General features: G+C 37.4%; 1 protein-coding gene across 1 annotated transcript in view; it reads left to right on the top strand.

The window, feature by feature from the left end:
- The window catches only part of LOC144664177 (uncharacterized), a 52,989-nt gene that overhangs the window by 5,516 nt on the left and 28,649 nt on the right, over positions 1 to 18,824 (top strand). Inside the window, exons 5-15 of the mRNA XM_078525289.1 lie at positions 1,327 to 1,371; positions 1,964 to 2,008; positions 4,666 to 4,710; positions 7,271 to 7,333; positions 7,965 to 8,018; positions 10,582 to 10,647; positions 12,743 to 12,778; positions 15,803 to 15,901; positions 16,085 to 16,213; positions 16,664 to 16,690; positions 17,687 to 17,734. Of these exons, the coding sequence (XP_078381415.1) occupies positions 1,327 to 1,371; positions 1,964 to 2,008; positions 4,666 to 4,710; positions 7,271 to 7,333; positions 7,965 to 8,018; positions 10,582 to 10,647; positions 12,743 to 12,778; positions 15,803 to 15,901; positions 16,085 to 16,213; positions 16,664 to 16,690; positions 17,687 to 17,734 (657 nt within the window). The remainder of the gene's footprint in view (positions 1 to 1,326; positions 1,372 to 1,963; positions 2,009 to 4,665; positions 4,711 to 7,270; positions 7,334 to 7,964; positions 8,019 to 10,581; positions 10,648 to 12,742; positions 12,779 to 15,802; positions 15,902 to 16,084; positions 16,214 to 16,663; positions 16,691 to 17,686; positions 17,735 to 18,824) is intronic.

Raw genomic sequence — 18,824 nt, 5'->3', positions numbered from 1 at the left:
TATTTGCTCATAGAAAACTCGGGCTCGTAGTCTAATTGTTAAATATAAATCAGCAGAGACATTCTCACTCTACATTAGTAATGCACACTGTTCTCATCGTATAAGTTATAATGGTTGAAAAAATACACACTGTTAACAGTGAGACACTCTAAATCATTTGTGGATTGCTTTAAAACAAAATTGGAAGAATTACAGTCCTGTCACAGTCACAGTCCTGTTACCAATTGAATAAAACTGTAACAAAATTGAACCAATACCAAGTTAAAACACACAACAATTGAGTATGTGCAAGGACCAAAATGCAAATGACACGCGCAGTCTAGTTTAATACCCAGGCATAACAACCACACTGTTCAACAAGTAGCCTGCATAGCTGTTGGTATTGTTGGGTTTAAATGCGTGCACAAGCAAGTGGCTTAGGGAGGAGAAGTTGAAATATCAACTCCTCCTCCCCAAGCCACTCGCGGGTGCGCCACTCGTTGTCACAGCTTCACCCCACGCTTGCTAAGAATGCGCGCCTTAAAACCCAACAATACAGCCAGCTACGCAGGATATCCAACAAGCAAATTGTCCAACTGTTAATTTAAAATAATTTTGAGCACCAGGAGAAAGAATGATTCAAGATATTCCACCCAATAATTACACAGTTCAAGTACCTAGCTACACAGCATAGTGCACATTGTAAATTATTATAATGCCCAGAGCACTGACAGGTTTCATGCCTTTTTTGGACCAAACATCGAGGACTTTCAAGGACTTAATCAAATTTTTGAAGGATATATTCGATTCCTGAAGTCTGTTACATGTAATGTGTTCATTTGCGACAAAATGTGAGAATTATGAATAAAAACTGTTAACAACCAGTTTCAAGAGTTTTCGACCACCAATCTTCACTTCCCAAGGACTTTCAAGGGCATGAATAAAGCCTTATGTTACAAATATCTTATTATATATTAGCTCATTTGATTTTTTTTTTAACTTGTAACATGTCTTCTCCAATCTTAAGCTAAAGTTTTCTTAAAAATTAATTATATATATATACCACTCACATTTTCTATATTAAGCTAAATTTGTGCCTCTGTAGATGGTAATTTTTGCACAATTTTAATTAAAAAAGTCGTTGTTTACCGTTGGGAGAAGTGGTTTTTTTACGCTGAAGAGTCTCACTCTCGGTGTAAAAACCTGTCAAGCTGTAAAACAAGGAAAACAACCTTGAAAAAAATAAATTTTGTACACAAAACAAAGAAAAACTTCACAGGTTTTTTACACGATAATAAACACAGCTTCTGTTAAATGATTTAACTTGCCTGTACTGTCTTTTTGTAGGGTTTTCAAGGGCCTGAAGGATTACCAGGACCTCGAGGATATAAGGTAAAATATTACAGTCATTTTGACAAACATCCCGAGTGAAATTATTGAGGAGTGAATCTTCAAAGCCTTTGTTGATGGCCCTTGGTGAAACGCGACTGAAAGCGACGCCGGCTGCCATCTTTTCCCGCTCTTTTTCCAAAGAAGGCTTGGTTACAAAGAACGTTTCGCTCTTGAAACGTTTGACTTTCTCAAGAAATATATGGAACTTTTTATCATTTTTTTTTCAGCTTTTATGTCTTTCTATTTTCGAAACTTAAACATCATAAGCTTTTTTAAGTGTCAAGCATAAGCTGCAAAACAACTTCAGTTCAAGTTGCATTTATTTGCTTACAAAGTGTTCACTAAAAATGTCGGATGCATGTGGACTTCGGAGACTCGAAAAAACACTGAAAAAAGCAAATTTTTTGTGTACTGTTTAAATATTGAACTTATTTCTTGTTTATGTAAGGTTCTAAACAATAACAGAACTGTGATTTTCTTTTTCAAAGGCTTAATTTGAATTGAAAGCTGTTATTTAAAAAAATCATTCATTGCAAAAATTGTAAGGGTCTTGTAAAACTTAATCTCAACCTTTAAACTTTTCTTCTTTTAGGGAGACAAAGGCGAACTTGGCCCAGTTGGAGCCAAGGGACCAAGAGTAAGTCAATTTTTGTTTTTGTTTTTATTCAGCTGATTTGAATTTATATTTGGTGATAATAAAAATTCTTGGCTTGCAACCACGTGACAAGGCTGCCATGTTGGCGGACAAAACAAAAACAATAAAAAAGATTTACAGAAGTTGCATGATAAAAATTTTTAAGTTTCCACGGGGGGGGGGGGGAGGGGGGAGGGGGGAACGCTTTGTTCTTGTCCACCAGCATGGCCCCTGCGACGTCAGCTGCAAACCAGCAATAAATCACTTTATTTAAGTGTCAGAGTATTTAGCACTGTTGTGCTAATTGTGGACGCTAAATTGCACTAAGGTGCAGGATTGCGGTTTATCAAAATATCATGATAGAATATCATTAGTTTGATAACTGATATTTTGGTATCTCAGTGATATTTTGGTGATAACTGCATGATAATATCAAAAAATATTTTTCCGTTTTAAATATCAAAAATATCATTATCATATCATATTTACATGATAGTTGCTAGAATACTTTTTGTTATCAAATTTTTAAATTATCGTTATCAAGGTATCACTATCAAGTTAGAATCATATCATGTATCACTATCATTTTCAAATCTCACTCAAGCAATAACAGACACAATGATATTATGATATATCATAATATCAAATTGTCCACAAAACTACATAATCACATTGCTATTTACTCCTATTAGACCGACAAGATTAACTTTCGTAACACCAGATTTTGGCTTTTTTTTAATGCACTCTTTGGCCTTTTAATGGCTGTCATTCACAAACCAGAAAATATTTAGTTTGTACTGCGTCATTTTTCTTGCAACTTTCAAAAACGTATTTAGTAACATGCGGGTAAGATTTACGTATTGGGATTGTCTGGGGTTAATGTAAGTTATTGTTTAAAATGAGGGTTAGAGCTCAGAGGCAATGTTATTCAGGGTTAGCGTTTGAGTAAGGGTTAGGTTAGGGTTAAGGTTAGGGGGGGGGGTTAGGTTAGGGTTAGGAATAGGGTTAGGTTAGGTTAGGCAAGGTTAGGGTTAGGTTAGGGTTAGGGTTAGGGTTTAGGGTAAGTGCAGTATTCTGATAATATCATGATTTATCATTCTATCACTGGGAGGAGAAGAAAAACCACTTAATTAAATATTCTGATAATATCATGATAAATCACTCTATCACCGGGAGGAGAAGTAAAGTTAGTTAATTAAATATTCTGATAATATCATGATAAATCACTCTATCACTGGGAGGAGAAGTAAAGTTAGTTTATTAAATATTCTGATAATATCATGATTTATCAAATGTTCTATCACTGGGAGGAGAAGAAATACTACTTAATTAAATATTCTGATAATATCATGATAAATCACCCTATCACTGGGAGTAGAAGAAATACTACTTAATTAAATATTCTGATAATATCATGATTTATCACTCTATCACTGGGAGGAGAAATAAAGTTAATTAATTAAATATTCTGATACTATCATGATTTATCACTATCACTGGGAGGAGAAGAAAAACCACTTAATTATATATTCTGATAATATCATGATAAATCACCGTATCACAGGGAAAAGAGAATTAGTTACTTATTTAAGTATTCTGATAATATCATGATTACATATCTTTATAATCAGAGAAAACCCCATTGCGGAATATTAAAAAATCAACCCCTTATATCACCAACGATATATCATGATAATAGCACTATCCTTTAGAAGAAACATAAAGAAAAAAACGTGATATATCATAATTGATTATTAGTCCTGATATAATGATAATATGCAATACTGCACCTCTCTCCTAAATTGGCAAACAAATATTGGAAATAGAACAGAAATTTGTCAAAAATTCCAACTTGCAGGAGGCTGACCAGCTGGCTGTTTACAAACAAAGCGTGGAGGATTTGAATTCGGGACTACCCAACACAAATCCATCTAGTGGCTAGTGGCAGGGAGGTGGACTTGAACCCGGGTCCGGAATTTAAGTCCAGCGCCCTAACCACTAGGCCATGCTGCCTCTACAGTAGAAGCGGAGCTTCACAGCAGCCCAAAAGGTTGCAGAGCGGAACCCCATAACCATGGACAACTTTTCTGACTATGATCAGTCAATTCAGATTTACATGAAAGGCAAAGTGAATAACCGGAGATCTCTGCTTTTAGGCTTGGCTAAATCTATTTAATAGTGGTTTGAGTATGAATAGGAGTTTCTTTTCTTACAATCAGTACTTGATGAGCAAGTTCCGACTCGCCCATCACTTTTGGGATGTGAAACAAAGTTAATGGCAAGTGATACCAGAAACCCATAAGGGTTGAAACGTGTAACTCCCTATGATTCGCATTGTACAAAGCATTCGCACATTCGTTTACACTAAGTACCATATTTGGAAAATTACAAGAACCATTTAACCACTCAAAATTACTATATTTGGATTAAATTCACAGCGCGCGCTAGCTCGCGCTTGATGGCGTAATCTTGTTTTTGAACAAGCGTGGTTGAATAAAGTTAAATTTTGTTAAATTCTCCTGTTTCATCTTCTTGAAGTAGTCTGGAGAACTTCCCTTACACCAATTCTTCGTTTCCAAAATGTATCCCACGCGTTACACGTTTCAACCCTTATGGGTTTTTGGTGATACTCATATTCACCTTTCTCTTTTGCTCAACAGGGAAGAATTGGACAACCAGGTTTTCCTGGAGCAAATGGCAATCCGGTAAGACTGAGTAGTATAACTTGAAACAATGATAGTTCCTTGCGAAGCGAGGTGTATAATTTTGTCCCTCAAAGGGCTCAGGCGGGATGAAATCTTGTGTGGAGTTTACGGTCATATATATTTGTGAGCTTGGTGTGTGGTGGAAATGACGTCACACGGTCGCGTGCTGGTGGCCTAATGGTGTGAGGCGTCGAACTTGAAATCAGATCTTCGGGACTGAGGGCGGGGGTTCGAATCCGGCTAGGGTTTTTTATTATTATTTTTTTTTTTAATTATTATTATTATTTTTTTTTTTTTGTGGGTTCAAATCCTGAGCCTTTCATTTTTATCGATCTTCTTTTCGGATTAAAATAACACTGATTTCCACATAATACTCCCTCAACGCCTATTCAGGCTATAAACCTTTCATCGCCATCAGGGGTGCGCGGGCAGAGGGTTCGAATCCTCCTGCCATTCGTTCTTCTTTTTAGTGTAGTGTTTGAACTACACTTATGCGGTGGTTGTGGGTGAGGTAAAAGTGCTACCGGGATAACGCTAGGTGTGGACTAATGCTCACTGAAGTAGAACAAGCGTGCCATTCATTTCGAAAGATCAGCTTTCAAAAGATCGTATGTAATTATATGCAAGATTCAAATCCTCGCGTTTCCCAGTATGAATTGCAAGAATTTCTTGTCTTTCGCCGCAAAAGAAACAGCAAATACATGTCAAAAACTTCGAGTTGCAAGTAAAGTTTATTTGTCAAACATGAAAGCGAAAGTTTTTTAATGTACCACGAGTAATTTAAAAGCAGCATGCTCTTTTCCTAAAACATCAACAATCGGTCACGCAAATTGAACATGGAGAAATGTCAAGTATGTCCTTCGTCTGAGAGCGGAATGGTTCGTCACAAGTACTGTTGGCTTGAGTTTTCTCGCCTGCATTGTAGCAGGACTTGTCGCAATATCCTCAATATAGTCCTAAACCGGCCGTTTAGACTGTGTGACGGGGGCTTATGTTTTCAGACCGTGAGGCAATAGATTTGACCGTTAAGCGGTAAAATTTCGCGTGATGTTAAATCAACATGTTCGGCAAGCTGCCACTATTTGTCGGCATGTGTGCATTGCATTGAAGTGTACTGATGATAAAAATAAATCCTGCAATTGGTGATCAAAATTTTAAAGACAGCGATTTTGGTAGCATTTAAAGTACTGAGAGCAGCTGTTTCCACTGTGCGTGCTAAACTTACAAAGGGCTTTGAATGGCGTTTTTTTTGTTTTTAAACAATATTCATTTTGGGGCCTTTAAAGGTCGCACGCAATTAAATATACAAGATTCAAATCTTTGCATTTAAGCAAAGTGTGTTTTGGAAGACTTTCTTGTCTTTCGCCACGAAATTTTTTTTTTAACACAGCAAGCACTTGACTAAAACTATAAGAATTGAATGTTTAAAACAGTTAGCCTGCAGAACAGGCGGTTTATTTTTTTATTTTTCCTTCGCGCTCGCCCTCGCGTGTCCCGCTTCGACCCGCAAAATAAACCGCCTGTTTGCAGGCTAAAAACAGTAAGAGTCAAATCAAAAGTAGCGAGTAAAGTTTATTTGTCAAACACAAAAGCGAATGTTTCTAAATTTACAACCACTGAGTAATTTACAGAGCGTTTCACAAAACTTTTGACAAGCGGTTTGCGAAGTTCGTTTGAAACTTCCGAAGTTCGCCACGAACTTGGGAATTTTATTACGTAGTTGTGCACTCATTGGAAATTCTGATGGGTGAGGGGGAAGGGGGTCTCACAATTAAACTTCTAAAATAAAGTATGAAGATAAACTGAAATTTCCAGAGATGTAGGATGTTTGGGTTGGGGGGGGGGGGGGGTATTAATAGCACATTTGTATCAAACACTATACATGTACACTGTCCGTACGGATTGCTCGTTTTTTTTTTAATGCCCTCAAATAAATGTCCAAAATGCGACTATCCAATAATTTGTCAATGATTTTGAAAATAGCCTGCGCTTCCCAACGCTTTATACCTCTTTATGAACCAGAAAGAGCCGCCATCTTCAAAGCGGAGTAGACCCTGGGAACGAGGGTGTCGCGGCCATGCCTGTTACTAGGCAACAATAACAAATCACCGGTTAAAACCGGTTACGTGGCCTGAGGCTATAATTTATGTCCCCGGCCACTCGCGGGCGCACTCGAGCCGGTGACAAAACAAGCTGTGAGAAAATATGTTGAATCTGGCCGCAATTCCTTCAGATTCCACTGGAAATTCAACAGAACAGGACGTACAAGAACAGATCCGTCGCCAGGGGACAACAAATCATGTTCGATGGAGATATACCAACGAAATTCCAGATCAACGTGAACGGCGACTTCAAGCTAATCGCGAACGAAACTTAATGTTCAACTTCAAATAATCCACTCCTTATTTATAACACCCCCCCCCCTGCCCAACCCAGAGCTTCGTGAGGCCCTGCGAGTCACGTATTACTAGTATTACTTGAAACAATGATCTTTTATTTAGCATTGTTAACATAAAGAACAATTGAGAGGATAAAAGTAATTGTTTTTCTTCCTTGTTAGGGTTTACCAGGAGAAGATGGACCTCGAGGTATGATGGGTGATCCTGGCTGTAATGGAACAAAGGTAAATAAATTGTGTATGTAGTAATGTTATTGAAGGGAGCTACGTCACAGGGATTTTGTGGATTATGGTCTAAACTGTTCTGAAATTAGTGGTAGGCAACTTAACATGTGAAAAACATCATCGCTGAACATAAATTATTTTGAAGGAAAGATATATAGAAGTGTCCGTATTATGGTAGTGTCCTTAAAGTGAGGCTTGACTTTATTTTGTTATTACTTTGACACAGTTTAGAAACTTTTCCTAGAATGATTCATCCGATCTAAGTTTTAAAGCACTAATTTTTGTTGCTCTCTGCCTTTCTTCATCAGAGTAATTTAATGAGTTTGTTAAAACATTAGCATGTGCTAATGTTTAAGCAAATTCATTTTACTCTGATGAAGGTGGACAGAGGCCACTGAAAATTTAGTGTTTTAAAACTTAGATTGGATGAATCATTCTAGTAAAATTAAGTCTTCCAATTGCCACAGATAAAGTGTATTTACAAAGTTTAGAAACTGCACACAAACAATATTATTAACAATAAAATGTTTTTAATGGTGCAGTGATTATTTCTGTCAGTTTACAAAGACACGGAACGTTTTGGAACAGGCTAGAGGCGAAAAAAGTACTTATGGTCTATATTATTCCACAGGGTGAAAGAGGTGTTTCAGGACAACCAGGAACTCCTGGAGTCAAAGGCGAACAGGTGCGTACATTTCCATGTGTACACAAATTCACCTTTATCTTTTAATAATTTTCAGTACTTATTAGGGGTAGATTCACATGCCCATCTCGAAGGCATATACTAAAACCCGAAACAACGAAACGAAACCACCGAAATGAAACGACCGAAACCGCCGAAACGAGCGAAACGAAACCGCCGAAACAACCGAAACGGCCGAAACGAGCGAAACGAAACGAAATCACCGAAACAAGCAAAACTTCAGATCCGTCACTTACCGTACTATACACCCCGTTTAGCCTACTTTACAATCCGATTAGCCTACTATAAACCCCGGTTAGCCTACTATACACTCCGGTTAGCCTACTACACACTCCGGTTAGCCTACGTTTCACTTAGGTTAGCCTACTATGCACTCCGGTTAGCCTGTTTACGGTTAGCTCTCAATAATTGTAATGGGTTTTGCTTGTTTCGGTGATTTCGTCTCGTTTCGCTCGTTTCGGCCGTTTCGGTTGTTTCGGTGGTTTCGTTTCGGTCGTTTCGGTGGTTTCGCTCGTTTCGGTCGTTTTGTTTCGGTGGTTTCGTTTCGTTGTTTCGGGTTTTAGTACATGCCCATCTCGAAACTCTAGCCTGAAGAAGGTTAAGTTGTTGTTTAATTCTTTTTTTCCAACTGGAACATTACAAACCAGTTACCTTACTTTATCAAATTATGCAGACAGTCAATGTTTGACAGATGAAAAAAATCAAACTGGTTGAAAAATTTTAAAACTTTAAGATATTTACCGGTAAGATACCCTTTAGATCAGAATAAGTGTTTACTTAGGGAAAGCGCCCTCTGTTTAAAACGCAACTCAGTCCCCACTGGCATCAAATTTAACCCTTAAAATCCCAACGTGACCAAAAAGCATTAGGAATTCCCTGCAAGGTGCAAGATTGTGGGGATGGAAAGTGTCTCTATGCATGTGATTTATGAAAATAACATGATCAGGGCCTAAAATTAACTTTTTTTCCAGTAGCGACTTGGCTCCTAAATATACCAAAATGGTAGCCAATTCCAAAAATTTGGTCGCCATTTTTTTAAGAAAAGAAATAAAACACTTCTCATTCTGTCATTTTACTAGATAGACCCTTTAAAATAAATTATTTTCAACAAATTTGCATTTATTTCAATCTTGAATGGCTTTTTGTACACAAGAACTGGGAAGACTTTTGGTGACATTACATGAAGTACCAGAGGACACCGCTGACCGTATCAAAATGGGGCAGTTTCCACGTACGCATCGAAGACTACACAATGTTTGACAATCATTTGGCGATGTTTTTGACTTAATCTATGGATTTAAACATTTCGAGTTGAACCATTTTGCCTTGTAAACTTCAATACAATACAAAGAGCAATTTAATAGAAAGCAAATTTATTGTTTAGCTGTTTGTGTGGCTAAGTCAAAACTGAAAAAGGAAGTTGCTCGCCCAAAATAACAACGCTCGATTGCAAACCATATCAGTTTTGGACAGGTAAATAACCTTCAAAACTAATATATTAAGCTGAGATGTAAGATCTTTAGAGAAGCAGTTATTGTGTATTTTGCTCACCCTGTGCGATTTTTTTACGAGTTATGCAGTTTTTGATGAATTAATTAAGCAATCCGATGCGATTTGAGGTCGACTGTGCGAATTCTAGTCGACAATTTGGCGACCAACTTTCAGGATTTGGTCGCCAAAGTGAAAAATTTAGTCGCATTGGCACCTGTATTAGGCGCAATTTGACGCCCTGATGATCCACCCTACTAACAACTGAATGGGCACAGACAAGCTGAATATTTGGAGTTTTCTGCAAAATATGCAACTTTCAAATTTTCCACTCAAGTTTCAATTTTTGCAGCCAGACATCTGTGTTTTTGCCCAAATGCCCTTGTGGGGGTTTCGACCACTAATCCATTTTTGGGCCATAGAAAATCTAGAAATCCTGGAATTTCAAAAACTCCAGATCTAGAAATCCTGTAAAAACAGGGTTAGTCATAAAAAAAAAGCAAATTACTTCTTGATCAACTGACTTTCATATCTTGTATTAATACTTTCAAAGGGATTGGATCCCATCCTGTTCATGGCTCTCCTAGTGATAGAAAAGTCATGGAACTTAAGCAATTTTAGTATTCAATAGACCTTGTCTCAGCTTAAGAGTTAGGGTCCTAAGGTGGGGCTGGCCAGAGCTCGGAAGCCCTGAAATTTTTTTCTGTGAAACCTGGAACCCCATTTGCATCATGGAGCCCTGAGAACATTTGCCTCAAAACCTAAAGCCCTGAAGCCTGTTTTTTGGGCCTGTGCAGTGTAGGTGTAACATCTTTTGGACCCTGTAAAGTGGTTCTTTCCATTCATACCATTTAACTGTTTAAGCCACCTTCTAGCATCCCATGCATAGAAAGTAGCAATAATTCTCCCAAAATTTCTCCTGCTTTGCATGTGAAAACTAATGTTACACCTGGCCTGACGAGCCTCTGCAATGTTGGCTTAGAACCTGTCTTTTCGTTTGGGTGGCACAGTTGTTTTAGAATAAACTTTTTAACTATTTTGTGTGTATTCTTCTTAGGGCTTGCCTGGTAGTGCAGGAACTAAGGGTGAAAAAGGTTCTGCCATTGATGTTCTTGGTCCCAAGGTGAGCTTAAATGCACATGTAATGTTCAGAGAAAGCTTTATTCTCTTGGCAGGTGTTAGTACATGTAGGTGTTGACAGTACAGATCAAGCACAATGAGTTCTGTACAAAAAAAGACATGATCAATACTGCACGAGGAGTAAGTATTAAAAATTTCAAGTTCATTGTGAGGCCAGCAAGTGCGTGTATTTTTAAACAAAACACAAACAAAGAGACTCTAACCCCTTTAATATACAATCTGAGTACACTGCACGCAATCCACGACTTAACGAACTTCAAACAATAATGTTTATAAATAAGAAGTTAGTAGTACATAATTACACGGGATTAGATCAATAATATAAAAATCACTAATAAAGCTTAAACTCATCGCTAATGATGAGCTTTGGGAGCTAGTGCTTTAAAGGTTAGTGGGGGGCCAGCTGCAAGCAGCAGAGAGGAGGTATCCATGGCAACCCTGGCAGCGGGAACTACCCCTAGAGCAGCCTGTAACCGACACCGTCACACTGAGTAAACTCAGTGGAGATACCTACCTATAGTAATACCTACCTGACACACTTTCTGCAGCTAGTGATCCAATACGATTGCCAAGCAGTACTTTGCAAAGCAAGCAAGGCGATAATGTGAAGGCAATGCTGAAAGCAAACACAAAAGGGGGATCCCCTGCAAAGCCCCAAAGGCCGCCCAGTAGGCCACGCGCAGCAACGGCGGAGACCACTGGCCAGCTCCGCTCAAGTTTAACTTTGCCTAAATTATATTTAGCTAAGTAAATATAAAATGGTTCATAAAATCGTTTATCAGCTGTGATCATTCATTAATACAGTCAGTAAGAAGCTTGTTCAAAGCAAGTCGATGGCTTTCACAATCAAGCAAGTCAATCGCACACAAAGAAGCTGGGTTGAAAATAGCAGCCGGCTGTTGGCGGTAGCCGGCACTTTGATGACACCTGCTAGCTACTACCGAAGAAATAGAATATCATGCCTTGATCGGCCAACTAAGATCAAAGTTGCTGGAATGTTGAAGTAAACATTTCATATCAGACAATAATGCGACCAAAATTTCATCTTTGGAGACTAAAACGTTTAGTTTTGCAGTTGTTACATGTACGACTTCATTTTTTAAGATGAATAACAGGCTGCCCCACCTTCTCAGGTATTTTGTCCCTCCAGAAAAGTATATTGGAAGATCTTATTTACTTCTCAAACACTCAAAATATGAAAAGAAGTCACATTGCTCCAATCCATTCTTTTGAAATGCCGTAAAACATTTCATCACTTCGGAAAGCTTCCAAAGGGCTGACTGTGTTTGAAATCGCCCCAGAATACATTGCAAACCTATGGGTACGTCCTATGGGTACGTCATTGTGTCCTTTGAAAATACATGGCTCTTTTAACAGCCGGGAAAAAAATGAGCCTTGACAAAAAAAACCCGACAAATTCAATTAAAAACGAAATTTTATTTTGAACCCTGAAGAAGATTGCCAAAGATTGCCCAGGAAGATTCGAAGATGTTTAAAATCGATTAACTCATTCAGCATTGAATCAGGGCAAACTTGTCAGGGAACATTTCGACATGTGAAGATAACATGTTATTCTCGCGTGTGAAGATATGATTTTTCTCAGCGAGAGAAATCCTGGTATTTCACTCCAGTTTATGTAATAAAAGAGAGATTTACTACACAACTTTGTGCTTGAAAAAGAGACATAGAAACATTAACAGGTCCAATGATGAGAAACTATAGATTTGAATGGTAGAGCGGTTTTTACGTGAGTGTCGAAAGTAAATTGCGTTTGCTTTGGTTTTGCATTACTTCGCTTAGTGATTGGCTTAAAAATCTCGCGCCACTTTCTCAGCCAATCAGGAGTAAAACCAAAACCAATCGTTACTCGCTCGCGCACGTTTTCCCGGGCTTCGTGCCAGCTACATGTATTTGCTTCGAGTTTTGATTGGTTCACTGGATTGTCTGTGTCCTTTGTGATTGGCCAGAGTAATTACTTTGGTTTTGGTTTTACGACACTCAATTGAAAACTGCTCTACTAATAAAGCATAATTTCTGAATTTATTCTTCCCTAACAAGCTTGACTTTTTTTCCTGAAGGGAGAACCTGGACCAGCAGGACCAGCAGGGGATCCAGTAAGTATTTGTTTTTTAATTACTAGTAGCTACAAGCAAAGTTCTAATAAGTAGGGAGCTGGAAATGGAATCATTATCTAATAAAACATGTTTTGTGGTGTACAGTTTCCAGTCAGAGAATTCTATAATGAGCATTCTGATGGTCAGGTCGCACTGTAGTATTACATGTTATCTCTTTAGGAACATTTTGAACCAAATTGTAAATTAAAACAAAGAAAAGTTTGTATAACTCTACATGGAATTTTCAGGCATCTTTGATCGCAAACTGGGTTATCACCTAACTATGGTTATCAATAGCTTTTTTTTTAAATCAACTGTTGCACTTTAGTATACAGGTTCAGGAAGCATGCATGGCGAACAGACCTTTTTACTCTGTGCTATACCTAACTTGTCTCAAATGAGAACACTAGCTTTCTTTTTACCTTCCAAAGAAAAAGTGCTCAAATTTAGGGCTTGAAAGTTATGTTCAGAAACTTGCAAAATGCAAGTGTTTTTTGGAATCTGTGAGACCCAGAATATTCTCCTCGCCAGTATTTTTGAGTAACTCTCTATTATAATCATTTCATCGGGCATTGTGGCGTATTTTGCGGGCTAAAATGGAGAATTCAGCGGGCTAAAATATATTTTTGCCGCTGCCGTGGACCAATCAGAAACAAGAAAATAACGAAGCCAGCCAATCAGAACTGAAAACCATTCAACTGTTCGCGCCGTTTTCTTGCTGGCTGGCACAAACTGACATCATTTCAAGCTTTGTTTAATTTGAGTCGAGACGCTTCCATCTGTAATTGCAAACTGTTTTTAAGCTTTATAACAACAAAATTGTTGAAGGACTGAATGGGAAAGCAAATTCTCACAGCTAGATGAAGAGGAATTTAGAAACTTAAAGAAGAATCTAGGCGGCAAAGTAAATGTAAGTTTGTCTTCATCGGGCGATGACGACTATTTCTTTGCTGCCGATAGAATTTTGTAATTTCCTTTTCAAGCAAAGATTGTTTTGAGTAATTTTGCGGTTTTCTGCTGAGTTTTGTAAACTTTTAAACCTGATAATTTACAATCAGAAATATACGCTGACTTGCAAGTCGGCAGTGTTCAAGATTTCGCTTACTGTTTTTGATTTCTTAACTAAATGCCCTCTGAAATGATTATAATAGTAATAGAGTTGATGTTCTTGGGCGTAAATATGTTTTTGGCCCTTCTCAGAGCTTGCTTTAGCCCTTGCATGCGGCTCGGGCTAAAATGAGCCTGAGTCAGGCCAAAAACATATTTACGCCTGCGAACATCAACTCTATTGTTATATTCCAGGCATAACTAATCGATGACATCGATAACATCAATGACGTCAATGAAATCAATGAGTAATCAATCGATAGGTAATTAATCAATTGATTAGTCATTGATTATTGCCGATGATCAATGAGTAATCGATGACTAATCGATAGGCCACAAAAATTTTGGTTATTGATTAGTCATCGATTGCATCGATTAGTCATTGTTTGCATTGATTAGTCATTGATTTCTTTCATAACTCATCAATATCATCTAGTGGCTAAAAACCGTAACATGACCCATGGTTACACGTTAAAAAATCGCAGCACAAACAGTAAAAAGTGCTTGCAGCTGTTCCGGTTCGCAATGTAACTGCTTATGACGGCTGTTTCCCTAAGCAGAAGCAGTTTTACTTTGCTGACAAACATCAACCGAACAAAATAATGTAACCACGTAGTCAATTCTTGTTAGTGTACCTGTACATGTTAAGTTCATTTTCAGACTGGTTGGTTCCTGTCCAGTTGTTATGTTTAATTAAATAAAGAGTTGGGTAAAGTGATCATCTGTATTATTTTGTGATTAGCACTTTACGTCTCGACATTCCGGAAGGTTATTTGACTTTTTGTGAAGGCGTAATTTCGTCAAACAGGAATGCCAGTTATAAAGAAAAATACGTCTAACACAGGTTTAAAAATTACAAACGAAAAAAAAATGGGACAAGAAAGCAAACATTGTGTCTTTTGTGTGCAGTATAATAGTCGATGAGTAATCGATGGGTTTAGATGGGTCATCGATGAGTAATCAATGACATCAATAGGTAATCAATTACATCAATGAGTAATCGATGTCATCGATGAGTAATCGATAGGCCAAAAAATTTTGGGGCTTCGATTACTCATCGATTACTCAATGATCATCGCCAATAATCAATGACTAATCAACTGATTACCCATCGATTACTCATTGATCATCGCCAATAATCAATGACTAATCAACTGATTAATAATAATAATAATAATAATAATAATAATAATAATAATAATAATAATAATAATCGATATTTTAACAGGGTGACCCCTTCAGTCGCAGGACTGGTATCAACGGGGGCCCTGTGTAAAATAAAACAAATTAAAGTAAAAAAGAGTATGTATAAAATATCTATCTATCTATAAAAACTACTTTAAAAAGATACCACTAAAATGCTAAAAAAAAGTTTAAAAGAAGTACTAGTGTTCTCATAAAAATAAATAAATTACGAATTAAAAATGTTCTAAAAATAACCTAAGAATAAAAAGCAGAGATAGCTTGGAAACGTTCCTTTGGCTGCATAGTCTTAATGTTCGTCGGAAGACAATTAAAAATGGATGCACCATGATAATAAAAAGACTTTTTAGCGACATCTAAATGAATGTTTGGAAGTATAATGTCAGTAAAAGACGATCTAGTGCATCTCTGATTAAAAACATGTTGCTTGTCGCCCTGGCTACGTAACAGGAAATAGTCTTTAAAATATGAGGGAACGTCTCCGACCAAGCACTTGTTAACTAACAGTGCACAGTGCTTTTCCATAGTTTTTGTAAGAGGCGTCCATCGATTACTCATTGATTACCAAGTGATGTCATTGATCATCATTTAGTTATGCCTGGTATATTACCATCACAAGCTGTGTTAGAAACAGAAGGAATTAGTTCTTGGTTATTTCAATTCCAAAGTTTAACGTTTACAGCATGTAACCTTAATTATGATCTTTATTTATAGGGTAGCCGTGGTGATCAAGGTACACCAGGCACTCAGGGACCCCCTGGAGAGCAGGGAAGTCAAGGAGAGAAGGGTTCACCAGGGCCACAAGGAGAAAGAGTATGCAACCCTTCTTCTGTTGTATTGCTGTCAGAGAAATCTGTTCATTGTACAATTGTACAACACCTAACAATTGCACCTTATAAATTTTGCTTTAAAAAATGTCTTTATATTGATCTTTTTACTTAGGGAAGGAATAAAAATGTAATAGCTGACAGTTTATTCAATGTGTTTATGCTTTAGGGTCACCCAGGTGTAGATAAGCGAGGTGAAAAGGGAGAACCAGGCCCAAAGGGCATTAAAGGAGAAAAAGGAAAGCCTGGAGGTATCGCAGGTCAAATTGGAAAAAATGAATCTGTGATTACAATACAAGTAAGGGAACTCTTTTATTGTTAAATGCTGAATTTTGCAACTTCTTATTTACTGTACTGTCTTATATGCTGACATCTTAGAAAAGTAATGAAGGGTGGACATTTTATTTCTGCCTGGCCTTGGCCAGCATCTGAGCATTGGCCCAGACTTTGAAAAAAATATTTAACCAATAAATTACTTTAGCTGCATAAACAGCTGCAGTGTTAATTTCCACTTTATAGGAGAGATCTTGTACTTAATTAATGTTACATACAACTTTACCTTGGCAAGCATGTCATTCACAGCATTTTATCTGTAATGCAGAATTAAATTACTTATCACATATAAGTGAACCTGCTATTTTTTCTGACCATTTTGTGTGTCTTGTAATACTGTGATTATTATGTTTCATATTGTTAAAATAGGAGATAAACTTTGATTGTCTAAAATTGTTACTTCTCTTGTTTCCAGGGTCCTCCGGGTCCAAAAGGAGACACGGTATGATAATTACTATCAAATAATTGGAGAGCTTGCTATATAATTTTCATTTCTTTTCACTGTACAGTTGCTAAGTAAAGATTGTCGATCGGTCAGGTTCAGTGTTTACATAACATTCATGACACTTTAATAACCCTAACCATTACACTAACCCTGAGTTTACTTGACTTTAACTGCCAAGTTTAATCCTCGTCTTTCTTTTAAATTAAAAGGCTTCTTGGCTTTGTTGCCACATGTTATTGTTTTGAAGTGACCATTGTCCTAGTTTTTCTCGAAGACAAAGTGCAAACCAGCAATTTGAATTAGAGGGCAATGTTTTTCCGTTGAGGACCGCATGCAAAAATTCAGGCACATTTGACAGAAAAAATGATTTTTCATCCAAAAAAAGTCACTTAGCACACCTTTGTACCAAGCTATTCAATAACACTTTCTCTACAACCAAGAAATGTATTCATGGAGGTGTGTTGGTTCAGTGATTATACTAGTTAACTCAGGATTGACTGATCCATTATTTAAGCCAAAAGCCAGGGTCATTCATTGTGCCTTGATTTCTCTTTTTAGCTACCCAAGCCACACTTGTTCAATGAGTGTGTAACTTCATCCAGTCAATGTGTTCTTATCCAGCAGCTAATCAACTTTAATAGATAGCAAGAGAGAATTATAATTTAGAGAGGGCGGGGCTTATTCCAAATCATAATTTGGCTGGGTCATATAATTCTAAATCCAAAATGAGTATTCTCCCATTCAGAATGTGTCTTAACTTGACTTCTTGGGAAAAGAGTGGCTTATTAAAAATTTGATAAAAGTTCAATAGACTGGGCTTAATATCTGTAAGTGCCAGTCTGATGAACTGCAAAACTTGCAAAAGAGATATGTTCCTGTTGGACTCTATGTTATTACCTGAATGCAAGGGTGATACCCTATGTTATTACCTGAATGCAAGGGTGATACCCTATGTTATTACCTGAATGCAAGGGTGATCTATTCAATCCTTAGGGCAAAGATGGAGAAAGAGGACAGAAAGGAGAGCCAGGGTCCGATGCAGTGAGTATAAATTATATATTTTTTATATCTCTGAGATATATATTGCATGCACTGTTTAAAACACAGAGCTAAGAGTTATGCAAATTGAGTCCAAAGTGTCTCTGTGTGACTCAGCTAGGGTCATTAATATTGCCCTCGACATGTGATGATTTGTGTAAACAAAGTTATTGGTAAATACAAATCTGTCATTACTTTATACCTAGGTGATGTTATGTTTAAATTTGTTCCTGGGCAGGGTCAAACATTTAGAAAAAAACACAGGAATTGAGTTAAAAAAAAAAAAAAATTCCACAAAGTTTTGCCAGTAGAAGGCTTTCTCAGGTGATTAAAGGAGTTACATGTAGTACATCACAGATGAAGGAACAATCTGTAACCTAATTATTAACCCATTGACTCCTGGAGATTTTCCAAAAAAACACATTTTTTAGGTGTTTTTGACCTTTTAAGGTCTGTTATAAGCTAAAATAGCTCCAAATCACTCAAAACAGCCCCCTTAAAACACAAAATGCATCCTTGTTTTTCACCAGAACCACGTTTAACAACTTTTTAGTTCGTGCATGCGCACAAATCAAAATTTTGAGATTTTAAAAAAAAACCACCTCCCCTTTTTTTTTTTTTTTTTTTTTTTTTTTCGTTTTTCCTTTTTCTCTGCTTCCTTTCTTTTTGCTGCAGTGTTTGGCCTTCTACCAGGCTTCTTTCTAGTAGAAGAATTTCCGCGAAAGCGCAAACGAGGCAAGAACTACTTACCATGGACAAGCAAAGGGTGGAAAGGGGAAATGTTCCTCTGAGTTTTTCACTAATATTTTGAAGCGTTTTGGTGCATATTTCAAGCTCCATCAATCTAATCATGCTGGTTTAGGTATCGTTGGAAAGGTCTTGGTCTGCTTCACAATTTGAGCATAGATGTCGCCTTTCTGGGTGAAAGGTGATGACGTCACGAGCGGGACAAATGCCCAGATCCTTTACGGCCAGTTTAGGCCGGTTCAGGAGTCAGTGGGTTAATAACACAGTCTGTAATTTTAATGTTATTTTGACTATACCTGTTTTCTTGTGGCCTAATATCACCCATTTGGCATTTTTCTGTCTCAGT

Source organism: Oculina patagonica, chromosome 8 (assembly GCF_052425735.1).
Source record: "Oculina patagonica isolate OP01 chromosome 8, crgOcupat, whole genome shotgun sequence".
Lineage (NCBI taxonomy): Eukaryota > Metazoa > Cnidaria > Anthozoa > Scleractinia > Oculinidae > Oculina > Oculina patagonica.
This window is presented reverse-complemented; position numbering and strand designations above follow the sequence as displayed.